Source organism: Tursiops truncatus, chromosome X (genome assembly GCF_011762595.2).
Source record: "Tursiops truncatus isolate mTurTru1 chromosome X, mTurTru1.mat.Y, whole genome shotgun sequence".
In the NCBI taxonomy this organism is placed as follows: domain Eukaryota; kingdom Metazoa; phylum Chordata; class Mammalia; order Artiodactyla; family Delphinidae; genus Tursiops; species Tursiops truncatus.
Genome location: NC_047055.1, coordinates 81,620,965 through 81,638,137, shown reverse-complemented (window position 1 = coordinate 81,638,137; position 17,173 = coordinate 81,620,965). Strand labels below are relative to the sequence as shown.

Below are 17,173 nucleotides of genomic sequence, written 5' to 3'. Positions count from 1 at the left end.
ATTTTGATAAAGGGTACCTATGAGAAGGCACTGTAAACATTATATTGAAATGTGAAAAATTTTCCATTTCTGATTAGGATAAAGACAGGGATATCCACTAGTAAATAGTATTGGATGGTCCTGTCCAATACCATAAATGAGAAGAAGAAAGTAAAGGTATAGTCTTTAAAATGGCAAAACCAGAACATTATTCAAAGATGATATGATTGTGTTATTTTTCAAATCCAAAAGGATCAATAGATAAACTTCTGGAATTAATAAGCATATTTAGCAAAGTTGCTGGAAAATAAGTCAGTTCACATTTTTTCTCTATGTACAGTCTCAAATACTTAAAAACTTGCAAAACAGATACAATTTTCAAAAACATCAAATACCTAGGAATACATTTAATAATATTATGCAAGAATTCTTTGAAGAAAGTTGTAAAACTTTATTGAGAGATGGTGAGCAGTCAAATTTCCAACATAGGGACAGCGTACTTAGCTTCAGTCTACCTTTGTTTAAATCCGTGGTTGCCCTTCACCTATAATAAAAAGAAAATTGAGGCAAATTACTTTGCAGAACTTTATTTAGATGACTATAGCTATACACAGGACACTACAGTTTTGATGGATTAAAGCCAGTCCCTAGGGGTGACCCTTTGGCTTACATCCAGTTAACCTCTGTAGAGATATTGAAGGTAAACTTTTAGTCATATAAACAGCAATTTGAATCACATCAATTTTTAGTGCAATAAGTAAATAAGGAGATTGTTCCAGTTCAGTGCAAATTTAATCAAATTAAATTATTTAAAGGTAGGTATAGGTAGAAAGGGAAAAATAACAAACTTTCAGTAATAATCCAACCAAACAAAAAACCTAAGGAAAAATATGTTTTCAATGTTTTCACGTGAAATAATATTTTGAATATAAGATGTGCTTGGAACTACCTAAGCAAAGTAAACAGAAAGGCCATTATTGCATTTGTTTTGTCTCTATTGTGGAAAAATGCAAAAATGTTTCTTTGGGATAGTTTAGTCTTTATGTAGCTGTTTGAAGTAGGGTAAACATTTGTCCCCATTATCACCCAAACTGTTGGCTCTACACACTTAAAAGCATTTCCATTTACACCAAAAAAATCACATGTCCACACTAGTTTTAAACCATTACCACCATAGGTGACATCAAAATATAAACTGATGTTTATTATAATGGGTTATGTGAAAAGCAGGCCTTTATAAAATATCTGAAAATTATTAGTTGTTGACTAAATGACTTATACTCCAAAGTGAGAAAATACTTTTGGCTCTTATAACGCAATATAAATTTGACCCAATTTGTTCCCATCTTTGATGACTTAATATGACGGTCACTGTGGTCTGAACTGCCTTTCTAATAAACTTTGTATGTGAAGTCTGTTATTAAAATAGCCGTAATGTTACCTCTATGTTAAAAAATATATAATATTGTAGAAAAAAGAAACCCCATAATTTGCATCTTAATGGATAACCAACCTGCTTCTGGCTTTTCAATGGTCTCTAGACTTGGTAGAATCTCCTCCTTGACATCAGGACCATCCCCAGGCTTATCCACAGTCTTCAGCAGAGCCAGTTCCTGTTGATCAGCTTCCATAGCAGGCCCTTAAAAATAAAAAGGTCACTTTTTAAGAAGTAAAACCATGAAATATGAATAAGGAAATAATAGTCATTCCCTCATCATTATGAAATAAAAGCCTATATACTCGTATGGTAATAAATATGTTGCATAAGTATCCCAAGAGCATTAGCTTCAGGAGTCTCTTGCCAGAAAAAAGGAAAACAAGTTGTTCAAACATTACCCTTTCCTTCCTTACTCCAGGCTACCCCCAGAAAACTAAATTGTCCCTTTTGTACTTAGCTGTTATTGTACTTGTGTATTAAATCAGTGATTTGTTAGGGTCTTTCTGACTAGATTATAAGTTTCAGACAGAAATTAGGTCTCTCTTTGGCACTGAGACTCCAAGCACTTAGTACATTACATGGCATGAGCAGGCACTAATAAATGTTGTGTGGGAAAAAGTCTTTAAAAAATGAAGATATCAGCAAAATGGCAGGTTTGGTAGTCCCACAATTTCATTCTCCCATAGAAACATAAAAAAGAAGCACTCAGAAACTGGCTGAACAAACTATATAGGAGCTCTGTAATGCACTCAAAGGTTAACGTATGAAAGCCCAATCAAGAAAAAGCCACTTTCTGAAGGCTAGGAACGTTTTCTGACAATTTTACTTGTCTTCACTCCACATTTTCCCCAGAGTAGTAGCAAGAATTGTTTGAAATATTTTTCTAATGTTTCTTTCCTCTTGTTTCCAGTGGGTCATAATGCATGATGTACAAATACAACTCCACCACCCATAGACCCACAAGGACTCTTATCCCCTCTCTTTTCAACTTGAGCCACAGGTGCTCCTTCACCTTTAATGTCCTGAGCAGATATAGTATCCTGATTCTCAGACGGTGGTTCCTCTAGTTGAGGTGGTTTATCACTGGGCTGCTGAGCCTAGGGGTGTGATTTTGTTCACAAATTTTAAAAATCAATAATTTATGAATGTATATAATACATACATATATTTAATCATAAGTCTAAATATATTTTCCAACAGTAATACACACACAGACACACACACACAATTTTTTTCTTAATAAAATTGTTACTCTTCTCGCAGACACAAACTGTTTTAATCTACACTGAAATGGATGTGTGTAATCCATTATTGACTAGTATAGGACAACAGGTAGGAAACTTAAGAGCACACCCATCCAGGCAAGAACAGAATTTAATCGTCCTGGGTCAATGTTTTTTTCATGAGATTCCATTATCATTTTTTATCAATATGGAAGACAATATGAATGTATATATACTAGTTCAACAACAATAAATAAATTGATTCTGGTAATGGAAAACATTAAATGTTGAAGCACTCACAACCAGAGGCCCAACAACCTGGGAAGACTCTCTTCTTCCTGCAGATTTGGATCTTCTTCTTACATGCCCACTCATATTTCTCACTGAAAAAGAAATATTATAATTTGAAAACTACATGTAAGAGGATAGCTATATATGAACACTATGACAAAATGCTTATTTGTACTTTAATACCAAATAGGCCTTTGTTTATGTGTGTAGCAACAAACAGGCATAGAAATCACTTTAAGACACATGGTGAAAGAATGGGGGCTTTCCTAATGAGGTTTCATTTCACAACTGGACTCATCATGAAAACACTAGAGAATTAGAACTTGAGTGAATACTGGTTTTGCCATACCACATTTACTATGCACATGCCTGCAACCCCCAAATAAACTTTTGTGGGAAAGCATAGACAGGTTAATTCTTTTACATAATGCCTGTGGCTGCTTTCTCAAAGAACGACTTGCCCACTTCTCCCTTGGCACCCTGCTCAGGGCACTACAAATCTCGGTATGCAGTCACAACCCCACAGTGGTCCGACTTCTAGGCCTTTCCTTTACTGTCTGCCCTGCCTCCTGCCTGGGGCCCCACTGCAGACTCCGGACTCTGTGCTCTGTCGTCAGTTTCAGGGCCACCAGAACAAAGATACCTCAAATAGCACCCCTAAGACTCACGCCTCTTTCATCTGACCCTCTGCCTTCCACCACCCACCACCCTCCCTCTCCCGCCACCAGTATGAGAGCCATGGCAGCCACGACACCTATGAGGAGATGGACGATGACCTCGAGGACCTTCCTCCACAGATGCTACAGATCACACCATTCAACTCACAGGAAGCCCGCTGGCTTCCCCTCACACTCACTCCTAACTCCAGGGAATACTGCTATGAGTACTGGCTGAGTTTCACTCAGCGAAGACCTCTGCTGGCACAGCAATTGACACAGAAGATGGACGGCAAGGCGCATGCGTGTCAACGGACAAGCTTGAGCCACAAACGACGTGCACAAAAACGTGCATGCATAGCAGTGGGCATGCGCAGGGAGTAGGTCTTGTGTGGCACAGCCTGAGGATTTCCCACTGCTACAGAGAGACCTGGAAGTTCAAACCCTCCTAAGGACCAAAATGGACTTCAAAGAACTTTTGTTTTTCCTACCAACCTTTCTTCCATGTCCAGTAACTTTGGGGAAGATCAGCCCCAGGCTGCTCTTAAGGAAGGATGTGCCTTAGAAAAATCCACCGTGATAGAAATAAATATTAAGGATTTTAATACCTCTTTTAGACATGCTTTATTCAATAATTTCCTTTACTGTTTCTTGAGTTTTCTGTCATGCTTGCAATGAGCTGGCCCACTCCAATAGAATAGACACAATTAGTCTTTTTTGGTTGCATTATTGTGTATTCAAACCCTTGATTGACCTGGACAAAGTAGAGTTAGGGATTAACCATAATATCTTCAACCCTCATTTCTCCCACAGATTTGAAATGGCTCTTTCATTGTCGTCCACATTCCCGTTCATTCTGTAATTCACTCCTTTCAATTTTCTTCCATTTCACTCTTTGTCTATACTTATACCACTACCATCCTATTTTAATGGCTATAGATTAATTATATTTGAAGCACTAATACTCCCTCTCATTACTTCTACTTCCCCTGGATTTTCTAGCACTCTTTTCTTTCCGATGAACATTGTCATCTTATCCAAAATATTCCCGTTGAGATACTAACTGGTATTGCATATAACTTACAAGTTTATTTAGGGGAAAATGCCATTTTTAATGATTTTTATATTAACCTCATGGAACAATTTTTTAAATGAAGGGTTTACAATATTACATTAGTGCCAGGTGTGCAAAGAAGTGATTCAATATTTTTATAGATTATTTATGCTCATTTAAAATTATTAAAAAATAATGTCTATATTTTCCTGTGCTGTGCAATAGGTGTATGCTGCTCACTTATTTTATAAAAGGTAGATTGTCTCTTAATTCCCCACTCTATTTAGCCCCTCCCCTCCCCTCTCCTTATCGATAACCATTAGTTAGTTCTCTATATCTCTCAGTTGTTTCGGTTACACATATACATTCATTTCTATTATTTTTTAGATTCCACATATAATGGGTATCATGCTTATCTTTCTCTATCTGATTTATTTCACTAAGCATAATACTCTCTAGGTCCATCCACATTGCAGCAAATGGCGGTACCTCATTATTTTTTATGCCTGAGTAATATTCCATTGTATGTATTGAGATATACTACATCTTCTTAATCCAATTGTCTGTTGATTGGCACTTGAGTTGCTTCTATGTCTTTGCTATTGTAAATAATGTTTCTATGAATATTGCGGTGTATGTATACTTCCAAATTATTGTTTTCATTTTTCTTCCAGTTATATACCCAGCAGTGGAATTGCTAGATCATATGGTAGGTCTATTTTTTGTTTTTTGAGGAACATCCATAGTTTTCCATGGCAGCTGCACCAATTTACATTCCAACCAAAGATATACTAGGGCTCTCTTTTCTCCACATCCTCACCAATATCTGTTATTTGTAGAGTTTTTGAGGATAGCCTTTCTGATATGTATGAGGTTATATCTCATTGTGGTTTTGATTTTCATTTCTCTGAGAATTAGCAATGTTGGGCATTTTTTCATGTGCCTATGGTCATTTGTATATATTCTTGGGGAAAATGTCTATTCAGGTCTGGCAATTTTTAATCAAGTTTTTTTTGTTTTGATATTGAGCCCTATGAGCTGAATAAATATATTGGATATTAAGCCCATATTGGTTATATCATTTGCAAATATAGTTTTCCCATTCAGTAGCTTGTGTTTTCAGCTTGTTCTTGATTTCCTTTGCAGTGTGAATCTTTTAAGTTTAATTACGTATCATTTATTTATTTTTGCTTTTGTTCCTTTTGCCTTAGGAGATATATCCAAAAAAATTGCTACAGTTTATGATAAAGAGTGTTCTCCCTACCTTTTCTTCTAAGAATTCTATGGTTGCTTGTCTTACATTTAGGCCTTTAATCTGTTTTGAGTTTATTTTTCTATAGGTGTGAGAAAATATTCTAATTTCATTGTCATAGATTAATTGACCATAATTGCGTGGGTTAATTTCTGGGTTCTCTATTCTGTTCCATTGATTTATATATTGTATTTTTGATACTACTATACTGTTTTGATCACTGTGGCTTTGTAGTATATTTGGAAATCAGGAAGCTATCTACATCTTGCTCAGTTCTTTTTGCTCAAGATTGCTTTGGTAATTCATAAATCCATATACATTTTAGGATTATTTACTCTAGTTCTGTGAAAAATGCCAAGGGTATTTTTAATAGTGAGTTCATTAAATCTGTAGAATGCTTCTGATAGTATGGACATTTTAACATTAATTCTTCCAGTCCATGATGACAGGCTACAAATCCATTTTTTTGCATCATCTTATTTAACACCTATTTTTTAATAGTTTTCAAATTATAGGTTTTTCACTTCCTTGGCTAAGTTTATTCCTCAGTATTATTCCTCAGGTTGTTTCCTTAATTTCTCTTTCATTTTTAAAATTATTATTCTGCTTAACTTCTTTAAGTTTTATTGAAGTATAGTTGATTTACAACGTTGTGTGAATTCCTTCTGTACAGCAAAGTGACTCGGTTTTATACATATATATATATATGTATATATTTATGTATGTATATAAATGTTTTCATATTCTTTTCCATTATGGTTTGTCACAGGACCTATTTTTTTAACTTAATGTTTGTTTTATACTGGAGTATCATTGATTTACAATGTTGCATTAGTTTTAGGTATACAGCAAGGTGATTCAGTGATACATATATCCCTTAGTTTTAAGATTATTTTCCCTCATGAATTATTACAGAATATTAGGTAGAGTTCCCTGTGCTATACAGTAAGACCTTATTGACTATATATTATATGCATAGTCATGTGTATATGTTAATCCCAAACTCCTAATTTAACCCTGCCCCCAACTTTCCCCTTTGGTAACCATAAGTTTGATTTCTAAGCCTATTTATGTTTTCTAAATAAGTTCATTTGCTTCATTTCTTTTGGATTCCACATGTAAGTGATATCATATGATATTTGGCCTTCTCTGTCAACTTACTTCACTTAATATGATAATCACTAGGTCCATCCATGTTATTGCAAATGACATTATTTCATTTTTCCATGGCTGAGTAGTAGTCCCTTGCATATATGTACCACATCTTCTTTATCCATTCCTCTGTCAGTGGACATTTAGGTTGCTTCCGTGTCTTGGTGATTGTAAATAGTGCATCTATGAACATTGGGGTACATGTATCTTTTTGAATTATGATGTTCTCTAGATATATGCCCAGGAGAGGGATTGCTGGATGATATGGTAGTTCTAGTTTTAGTTTTTTAAGGAACCTCCATACTGTTGTCCATAGTGGTTTTACCAATTTACATTCCCACCAACAATGTAGGAGGGTTCCCTTTTCCCACACCCTCTCCAGCATTTAAAGTTTGTAGAGTTTTTGATGATAGCCATTCTGACTAGTGTGAAGTGATACCTCATTGTAGTTTTGGTTTGCATTTCTCTAACGATTAGAGATGTTGAGCATCATTTCATGTGATTTTTGGCAATGTATCTTCTTTAGAGTAATGTCTGTTTAGGTATCTTGCCCATTTTTTTATTGGGTTGCTTGCTTTTTTGATATTGAGCTGCATGAGCTGTTTATATTTTGGAGATTCATCCCTTGTTGGTCGCTTTGTTTGCAAATATTTTCTCCCATTCTGTGGGCTGTCTTTTCATTTTGTTTATGGTGTGCTTTGATGTGCAATATATTTTAAGTTTAATTAAGTCCATTTTGTTTACTTTTGTTATCATTTTCTTTACTCTAGGAGGTGGATGCTAAAAGATATTGCTGCAATTTATGTCAAAAAGTGTCCTCTCCCTTTGTTTGCTTTTAAGAGTTTTATAGTGTCTGGTCTTACATTTAGGTGTTTCCTTCATTTTGAGTTTATTTTAGTGTATGGTGTGAGGGAGTGTTCCAATTACATTCTTTTACATGTAGCTGTCCAGTTTTCCCAGCATCACTTATTGAAGTGACTGTCTTACTCCATTGCATATTCTTGCCTCCTTAGCCATAGATTAATTGACTATAGATGTATGGGTTTACTTCTAGGATTTCTATCCTTTTCCATTGATCTATATTTTTGTTTTTGTGCCAGTACCAAACTCTTTTGATGACTATATCTTTGTAGTATATTCTGAGGTCAGGGGGCCTGATTCATGTAGCTCCATTTTTCTTTCTCAGATATTTAGAGTCTTTTGTACTTCCCTACAAATTAAAAATTTTTTGTTCTACTCCTGTGAATAATACCATTGGTAATTTGATAGGGATTGTACTGCATTTCTAAGTTGCTTTGGTTAGTACAGTCATTTTCACAATGTTGATTCTTCCAATCCAAGAACATGGTATATCTCTCTATCTATTTGTATCATCTTTACTTTATTTCATCAGTGTCTTATAAATTTCTGCATACAGGTCGTTTTTCTCCTTAGGTAGGTTTATTCTTAGATATTTTATTCTTTTTGTTGCAATGGTAAATGGGAGTGTTTTCTTGATTTCACTTTCAGATTTTTCATCATTAGTGTATAGGAATGCAAGAGATTTCTGTGCATTAATTTTGTATCCTGCTACTTTACCAAATTCATTGATTAGCTCTAGTAATTTTCTGGTAGCATCTTTAGTATTCTTTATGTATAGTATCATATCATCTGCCAACAGTGACAGGTTTACTTCTTCTTTTCCGATTTGGATTCTTTTTATTTCCTTTTCTTCTCTTATTGCTGTGGCTACAACTTCCAAAAAACTAGGTCGAATAAGAGTGGTGAGAGTGGGCAACCTTGTCTTGTTTATGATCTTAGTGGAAATGCTTTCAGTTTTTCAACATTGAGGATGATGTTGGCTGTGGGTTTGTCATATATGGCCTTTATTATATTGGGGAAAGTTCCCTCTATGCCTACTTTCTGCAGGGTTTTTATCATAAATTGGTGTTGAATTTTGTTGAAAGCTTACTCTGCATCTATTGAGATGATCATATGGTTTTTCTCCTTCTGTTTGTTAATATGGTTTATCGCCTTGATAGATTTGCATATATTGAAGAATCCTTGCATTAGTGGAATAAACCCCAATTGATCATGGTGTATGATCCTTTAAATGTGCTGTTGGATTATGGTTGCTAGTATTTTGTTGAGGATTTTTGCACCTATGTTCATCAGTGATATTGGCGTGTAGTTTTCTTTCTTTGTGACATCCTTGTCTGGTTTTGGTGTCAACGTGATGGTGGCCTCGTAGAATGAGTTTGGGAGTGTTCCTCCCTCAGCTATATTTTGGAAGTGTTTGAGAAGGATAGGTGTTAACTCTTCTCTAAATGTTTGATAGAATTCGCCTGTGAAGCCATCTGCTCCTGGGCTTTTGTTTGTTGGTAGATTTTTAATCACAGTTTCAGTTTCAGTGCTTGTGGTTGGTCTGTTCATATTTTCTATTTCTTCCTGATTCAGTCCTTGCAGGTTGTGCATTTCTAAGAATTTGTCCATGTCTTCCAGGTTGTCCATTTTATTGGCATAGAGTTGCTTGTAGTAATCTCTCACGATCTTTTGTATTTCTGCAGTGTCAGTTGTTACTTCTCCTTTTTCATTTCTAATTCTATTGATTTGAGTGTTCTCCTTTTTTTCCTTGATGAGTCTGGCTAATGGTTTCTCAATTTTGTTTACCTTCTCAAAGAACCAGCTTTTAGTTTTATTGATCTCTGCTATCGTTTCCTTCATTTCTTTTTCATTTATATCTGATCTGATCTTTATGATTTCTTTCCTTCTGCTAACTTTGGGGTTTTTTTGTTCTTCTTTCTCTAATTGCTTTAGGTGCATGTTTATATTCATTATGCGAGATGTTTCCTGTTTATTAAGGTAGGATTGTATTGCTATAAACTTCCCTCTTACAACTGTTTTTGCTGCATCCCATAGGTTTTGGGTCGTCATGTGTCCATTGTCATTTGTTTCTAGGTATTTTTTTAATTTCCTCATTGATTTCTTCGGTTATCACTTCGCTAATGAGTAGTGTATTGTTTAGCCTCCATGTGTTTGTAATTTTTCAAGATGTTTTCCTCTAATTGATATCTAGCCTCATAGCATTGTGGTTGGAAAAGATACTTGATACAATTTCAATGTTGTTAAATTAACCTAAGCTTGATTTGTGACCCATGATATGATCTATACTGAATAATGTTCCATGAGCACTTGAGAAAAGTGTGTATCCTGTTTTTTTTGGATGGAATGTCCTATAAATATGAATTAAGTCCATCTTGTTTAATGTATCATTTAAAGCTTGTGTTTCCTTAGTTATTTTCATTTTGGATGATATATCCGTTGGTGAAAGTGGGGTGTTAAAGTCCCCTACTATGAATGTGTTACTGTCGATTTCCCCTTTTATGGCTGTTAGTATTTGCCTTATGTATTGAGGTCTTCCTATGTTGGGTGCATGAATATTTACAATTGTTACATCTTCTTCTTGTTTCACTCCCTTCATCATTATGTAGTGTCCTTTTTGTCTCTTCTAATAGTCTTTATTTTAAGGTCTATTTTGTCTGATATGAGAATTGCTACTCCAGCTTTCTTTTGGTTTCCATTTGCGTGGAATATCTTTTTCCATACCCTTACTTTCAGTCTGTATGTGTCTCTAGGTCCGAAGTGGGTCTCTTGTAGACAGAATATATATGGGTCTTGTTTTTGTATCCATTCAGCCAATCTGTGTCTTTTGGTGGGAGCATTTAATCCATTTGCATTTAAGGTAATTATCTATATGTATGTTCCTATTCCCATTTTCTTAGTTGTTTTGGGTTCGTTATTGTAGGTCTTTTCCTTGTTTTGTGTTTCTTGTCTAGAGAAGTTCCTTTAGCATTTGTTGTAAAGCTGGTTTGGTGGTGCTGAACTCTCTTAGCTTTTGCTTGTCTGTAAAGATTTTAATTTCTCCATCAAATCTGAATGAGATCCTTGTTGGGTAGAGTAATCTTGGTTGCAGGTTTTTCTCCTTTGTTACTTTAAATATGTCCTGCCAGTCCCTTCTGGCTTGCAGTGTTTCTGCTGAGAGGTCACCTGTTAACTTTATGGGGATTCCCTTGTGTGTTATTTGTTGTTTTTCCCTTGCTGCTTGTAATATATTTTCTTTGTATTTAATTTTTGACAGTTTGATTAATATGTGTCTTGGCATATTTCTCCTTGGATTTATCCTGTTTGGGACTCTCTGTGCTTCCTAGGCTTGACTAACTCTTTCCTTTCCCATATAAGGGAAGTTTTCAACTATAATGTCTTCAAATATTTTCTCAGTCCCTTTCTTTTTCTCCTCTTCTTCTGGAAACCCTATAATTCGAATGTTGGTGTGTTTACTGTTGTCCCAGAGGTCTCTGAGACTGTCCTCAGTTCTTTTCATTCTTTTTTCTCTATTCTACTCTGCAGTAGTTATTTCCACTGTTTTATCTTCCAGGTCACTTATCCGTTCTTCTGCCTCAGTTATTCTGCTATTGATCCCATCTAGAGTACTTTTCATTTAATTTATTGTGTTGTTCATCGTTGCTTGTTTCATCTTTAGTTCTTCTAGGTCCTTGTTAAATGTTTCTTGCATTTTGTCTATTCTACTTCCAAGATTTTGGATCATCTTTACTATCATTATTCTGAATTCTTTTTCAGGTAGTCTGATTATTTCCTATTCATTTATTAGGTCTGGTGTGTTTTTATCTTACTCCTTCATCTTCTGTGTGTTTTTCTGTCTTTTCATTTTGCTTATATTACAGTGTTTGTGGTATCCTTTTGCCAGCTGCAGGTTCATAGTTCCCATTGTTTTTGGTGTCTGTCCCCAGTGGCTATAGTTGGTTCAATGGGTTATGTAGTCTGCCTGGTGGAGGGGACTAGTTCCTGTGTTCTGGAGGATGAGGTTGGATCTTGTCTTTCTGCTGGGCCCGTCCATGTCTCTTTGTGTGTTTTGGGGTGTCTGTGGATTGATTATGATTTTAGGGATCCTCTCTGCTAATGGGTGGGGTTGTTTTCCTGTCTTGCTAGTTGTTTGGCATAGGGTGTCCAGCACTGCAGCTTGCTCATGGTTGAGTGAAGCTGGGTGCTGGTGCTGTGATTGAGATCTCTGGGAGTTTTTTGCCATTTGATATTATGTGGAGTTGGGAGTTCTCTTGTGAACCAGTGTCCTGAAATTGGCTCTCCCACCTCAGAGGCACAGCACTGACTCCTGGCTGCAGCACCAAGAACCTTTCATCTACATGGCTCAGAATAAAAGTGAGAATATTAAGAAAGAAAACAGAAAGAAAGAAAGAAAGAAAGAAAGAAAGAAAGAAAGAAAGAAAGACAGAAAGAAAGACAGAAAGAAAGAAAGAAAGAAAGAAAGAAGGAAGGAAAGAAAGGAGGGAGGGAGGGAGGGAGGGAAGGAAGGATGGAAGGAGGGAGGGAAAGAAGGAAAGAAAGAAAGAAGATAAAGTAAAATAAAGTAAGATAAAATAAAATAAAGTTATTAGAATAAAAAATAATTAATAAGAAAAACATTTAAATAAAAACGGACAGAGAGAACCCTAGGACAAATGGTGGAAGCAAAGCTATACAGACAAAATCTCACACAGAAGCACACCCATACACACTCACAAAAAGATGAAAAGGGGAAAAAATCATAAATCTTGCTCTCAAAGTCCATCTCCTCAATTTGGCATGATTCGTTGTCTATTCATGTATTCCACAGGTGCAGGGTACATCAAGTTGATTTGGGAGCTATAATCCGCTGCTTCTGAGGCTGCTGGGAGAGATTTCCCTTTTTTTTCTTTTTCTCACAGCTCCCAGGGTCTCCGCTTTGGATTTGGCCCCGCCTCTGTGTGTAGGTCGCCTCTGTGTGTAGGTCGCTGGATTTGGCCCCGCCTCTGTGTGTAGGTCTCTTATTCTCTCACACAGGACGGGGTTAAAGGAGCAGCTGCTTCGGGGACTCTGGCTCACTCAGGCCGGGGCGAAGGAGGGGTATGGAGTGCAGGGTTAGCCTGCAGCGACAGAGGCCGGCGTGACATTGCACCAGCCTTAGGCACACCATGCGTTCTCCCGGGGAAGTTGTCCCTGGATCCCGGGACCTTGGCAGTGATGGGTTGCACAGGCTCCCCGGAAGGGGGGTGTTGATAGTGACCTGCTCTCGCACACAGGCTTCTTGGTGGTGGCAGCAGCAGCCTTATTGTCTCATGCCCGTCTCTGAGGTCCGCGGTTTTAGCCGCGGCTTGCGCCCATCTCTGGAGCTCCTTTAAGTAGCGCTCTTAATCCCCTGTCCTCATGCACCAGGAAAAAAAGAGGGAAGAAAAAGTCTCTTGCCTCTTCAGCAGGTCCAGAGTTTTCCCCGGACTCCCTCCCGGCTAGCCGTGGTGCACTAATCCCCTGCAGGCTGTGTTCATGCCACCAACCGCAGTCCTCTCCCTGTGCTCCTACTGAAACCCAAGCCTCAGCTCCCAGCTCCGCCCACCCCAGCGGGTGAGCAGACAAGCTTCTTGGGCTGGTGAGTGAAGGTCTGCACAGATCCTCTGTGCCAGAGTCTCTCTCCTTTCCCCTCTGTACCCCTGTTGCTGTGCTCTCTTCCGCAGCTCTGAAGTTTTCCCCCTCCTCCCCCCACAGTCTCTGCCCTTGAAGGGGCTTCCTAGTGTGGAAACCTTTCCTCCTTCACAGCTCCCTCCCACTGGTGTAGATCCTGTCACTATCCTTTTGTCTCTGTTTTTTCTTTTTTCTTTTGCCCTACCCAGGCATGTGGGGACCTTCTTGCCTTTTGGGAATTCTGAGGACTTCTGCCAGCGTTCAGTAGGTGTTCTGTGCAAGTTGTTCGACGTGTAGATGTATTTCTGGTGTATCTTTGGGGAGGAAGGTGATCTCCGTGTCTTACTGTTCCGCCATCTTCCCCTCGTGATCATATGGTTTTTATTTTGCAGTTTGTTAATGTGGTATATCACATTTATTGATTTGCAGATATAGAAGAATCCTTGCATCCTTAGGATAAATCCCAGTTGAGTATGCTGTCTGATCATTTTAATTTATTGTTGGATTTGGTTTGCTAATATTTTTTTGAGAATTTTTGTGTCTATGTTTATTAGTGATATTTTTCCATAATTTTCCTTTTTCATGGTATCTTTTTCTGATTTCAGTTTCAAGGTGATGGTGGCTGTACAAAATTAGTTTGGGATTATTCCTTTCTCTTCAATTTTTTGGAAGAGTTTCCAAAAGATAGGTGTTAACTCTTCTCTAAATGTTTGATAGAATTTGCTTTTGAAGCAGTCTGGTCCTATAATTTTGTTTTTTGGAAAATTTTAATCACAGTTTCAATTTCAGTACTTGTGATTGCTCTGTTCATATTTTCTTTTTCTTCCTCATTCCATCTAGGAAGATTGTACATTTCTAAGAATTTGTCCATTTCTTCTAGGTTGTCCATTTTATTGGCATATAGTTACTTGTAGTTAGTTTCTTAAGATGTTTTATATTTCTGTGGTGTCTGTTTTTACGTCTTTTTCATTTCTAATTTTATTGATTTGAGCCCTGTCACATTTTTTCTTGTTGAGGCTGGCTAGAGGTTTATCAATTTTGTTTATCTTTTAAAAGAATCATATTTTAGTTTAATTGATCTATTCCAATGTTTTCTTTATCTCTACTTCATTCATTTCTGCTCTGATCTTTCTGATTGCTTTCCTTCTGCTAACTGGTTTTTGCATTTTTTTTCTCTACTTGCCTTAGTAAGGTTAGGTTGTTTATTTGAATTTTTTTTCACCTGACATAAGATTGTATCACTATAAACTGCTTTCTTCGAACTGCTTTTGCCATGTCCCATAGGTATGGGATCATCATGTTTTTGTTGTCATTTGTCTCTAGTTATGTTTTTATTTCCTCTTTGATTTCATCAGTGATCCATTCGTTGTTTAGTAACATATTGTTTACCCTCCATGTGATTGTGATTTTACAGTTTTCTTTCCTTGTAGTTGATTTCTAATCTCATTGTGTTGTGGTTGGATAAGATGCTTGATATGATTTCAACTTTCTTAAACTTACTGAGGTTTGCTTTGTGGCTGAGTATCTGATCTATCCTGGAGAAGGTTCCACGTGCACTTGAGAAGAATGTGTATTCTGCTGCTTTCAGTTGGAATGTTCCATAAATGTAAATTAAGTCCATCTGCTCTAATGTGTCATTTAAAGTCCTGTGTTTCCTTATTGATTTTCTGTCTGGATTATCTGTCCATTGATGTAAATGGGTTGTTAAATTCCCCTACTATTATTGTGTTACTGTCGATTTCTTCTTTTATGGCTGTTAGCATTTGCCTTATATATTGTGGTGGTCCTATGTTGGGTGCAGAGATATTTGCAATTATTATATATTCTTCTTGGATTGATCTCTTGTTCATTATGTAGTGTCCTTCTTTATCTCTTGTAACAGTCTTTATTTTAAACTCTATTTTGTCTGATATGAGTATTCCTACCCCAGCATTCTTTTGATTTTTATTTGCATGTAATACTCTTACTCTCATCCCCTCACTTTCAGTCTGCATGTGTCCCTAGATCTGGAGTGGGCCTCTTGTAGACAGCATATATACGGTTCTTGTTTTTGTATCTGTTCAGCATGTCTGTTTTCTTGGATGGAGCAACTAATCCATTTACATTTAAGGTAATTATCAATATGTATGTTCTTGATTGAGCCGCTTAGATAGCCTCATCCACCAGAGGACAGAGAGAAGAAGCAAGAAGAACTAAAATACTGCAGCCTGTGGAACAAAAACTACATTCACAGAAAGAGAGACAAGGTGAAAAGGAACAGGGCTACATACCAGATGAAGGAACAAGATAAAACCCCAGAAAAACAATGAAATGAAGTGGAGATAGGCAACCTTCCAGAAAAAGAATTCAGAATAATGATAGTGAAGATGATCCAGGACCTCAGAAAAACAATGCAGGCAAAATTCGAGAAGATGCAATATATGTTTAACAAAGACCTAGAAGAAATAAAGAACAAACAAACAGAGATGAACAATACAATAACTGAAATGAAAACTACACTAGCAGGACTCAATAGCAGAATAACTGAGGCAGAAGAACAGATAAGTTACCTGGAAGACAGAATGGTGGAATTCACTGCTGTGGAACAGAACAAAGAAAAAACAATAAAAAGAAATGAAGACAGACTAAGAGACCTCTGGGACAACATTAAATGCAACAACATTCGCATTACAGGGGTCCCAAAAGGAGAAGAGAGAGAGAAAGGACCTGAGAAAATATTTGAAGAGATTATAGTCGAAAACTTACCTAACATGGGAAAGGAAATAGCCACTCAAGTCCAGGAAGCACAGTTGGTCCCAGGCAGGATAAACCCAAGGAGAAACACACCAAGACACATAGTAATCAAATGGGCAAAAAGTAAAGACAAAGAAAATTTATTGAAAGCAGCAAGGGAAAAATGACAAATAACATACAGCGGAATTCCCATAAGGTTAACAGCTGATTTCTCAGCAGAAACTCTACAAGCCAGAAGGGAGTGGCATGATATACTTAAAGTTATGAAAGAGAAGAACCTACAACAAAGATTACTCTACCTGGCAAGGATCTTATTCAGATTCGATGGAGAAATCAAAAGCTTTACAGAGAAGCAAAAGCTAAGAGAACTCAGCACCACCAAACCAGCTCTACAAAAAATGCTAAAGGAACTTCTCTAAGTGGAAAACACAAGAGAAGAAAAAGATCTACAAAAACAAACCCAAAATAATTAAGAAAATGGTCACAGGAACATACATATTGATAATTACCTTAAACATGAATGGATTAAATGCTCCAACCAAAAGACACAGGCTTGTTGAACAGAAGCAAAAACAAGACCCATATATATGTTGTCTAAAAGAGACCCACTTCAGACCTAGGGATACATACAGACTGCAAGTGAAGGGATGGAAAAAGATATTCCATACAAATGGAAATAGAAAGAAACCTCAAGTAGCTATACTCATATCAGATAAAATGGACTTTAAAATAAAAAATGTTACAAGAAACAAGGAAGGACTCTACATAATGATCAAGGGATCAATCCAAGAAGAAGATATAACAATTATAAATGTATATGCACCCAACATAGGACCACCTCAATACAAAAGGCAACTGCTAACAGCTATAAAACAGGAAATCAACAGTAACACAACACAAGTGGGG

General features: G+C 36.8%; 1 protein-coding gene across 1 annotated transcript in view; it reads right to left on the bottom strand.

Moving 5' to 3' along the window:
* Positions 1-412: 412 nt before the first annotated feature.
* LOC101333326 (putative G antigen family E member 3) overlaps positions 413-17,173 on the bottom strand; it is a 47,362-nt gene continuing 30,601 nt past the window's right edge. Inside the window, exons 2-5 of the mRNA XM_019918782.3 lie at positions 2,941-3,023; positions 2,430-2,514; positions 1,493-1,618; positions 413-523 (exon numbers count right to left, since the gene is read on the bottom strand). Coding sequence (XP_019774341.2) covers positions 501-523; positions 1,493-1,618; positions 2,430-2,514; positions 2,941-3,015 — 309 coding nt within the window. The 5' untranslated portion in view covers positions 3,016-3,023 and the 3' untranslated portion in view covers positions 413-500. The remainder of the gene's footprint in view (positions 524-1,492; positions 1,619-2,429; positions 2,515-2,940; positions 3,024-17,173) is intronic.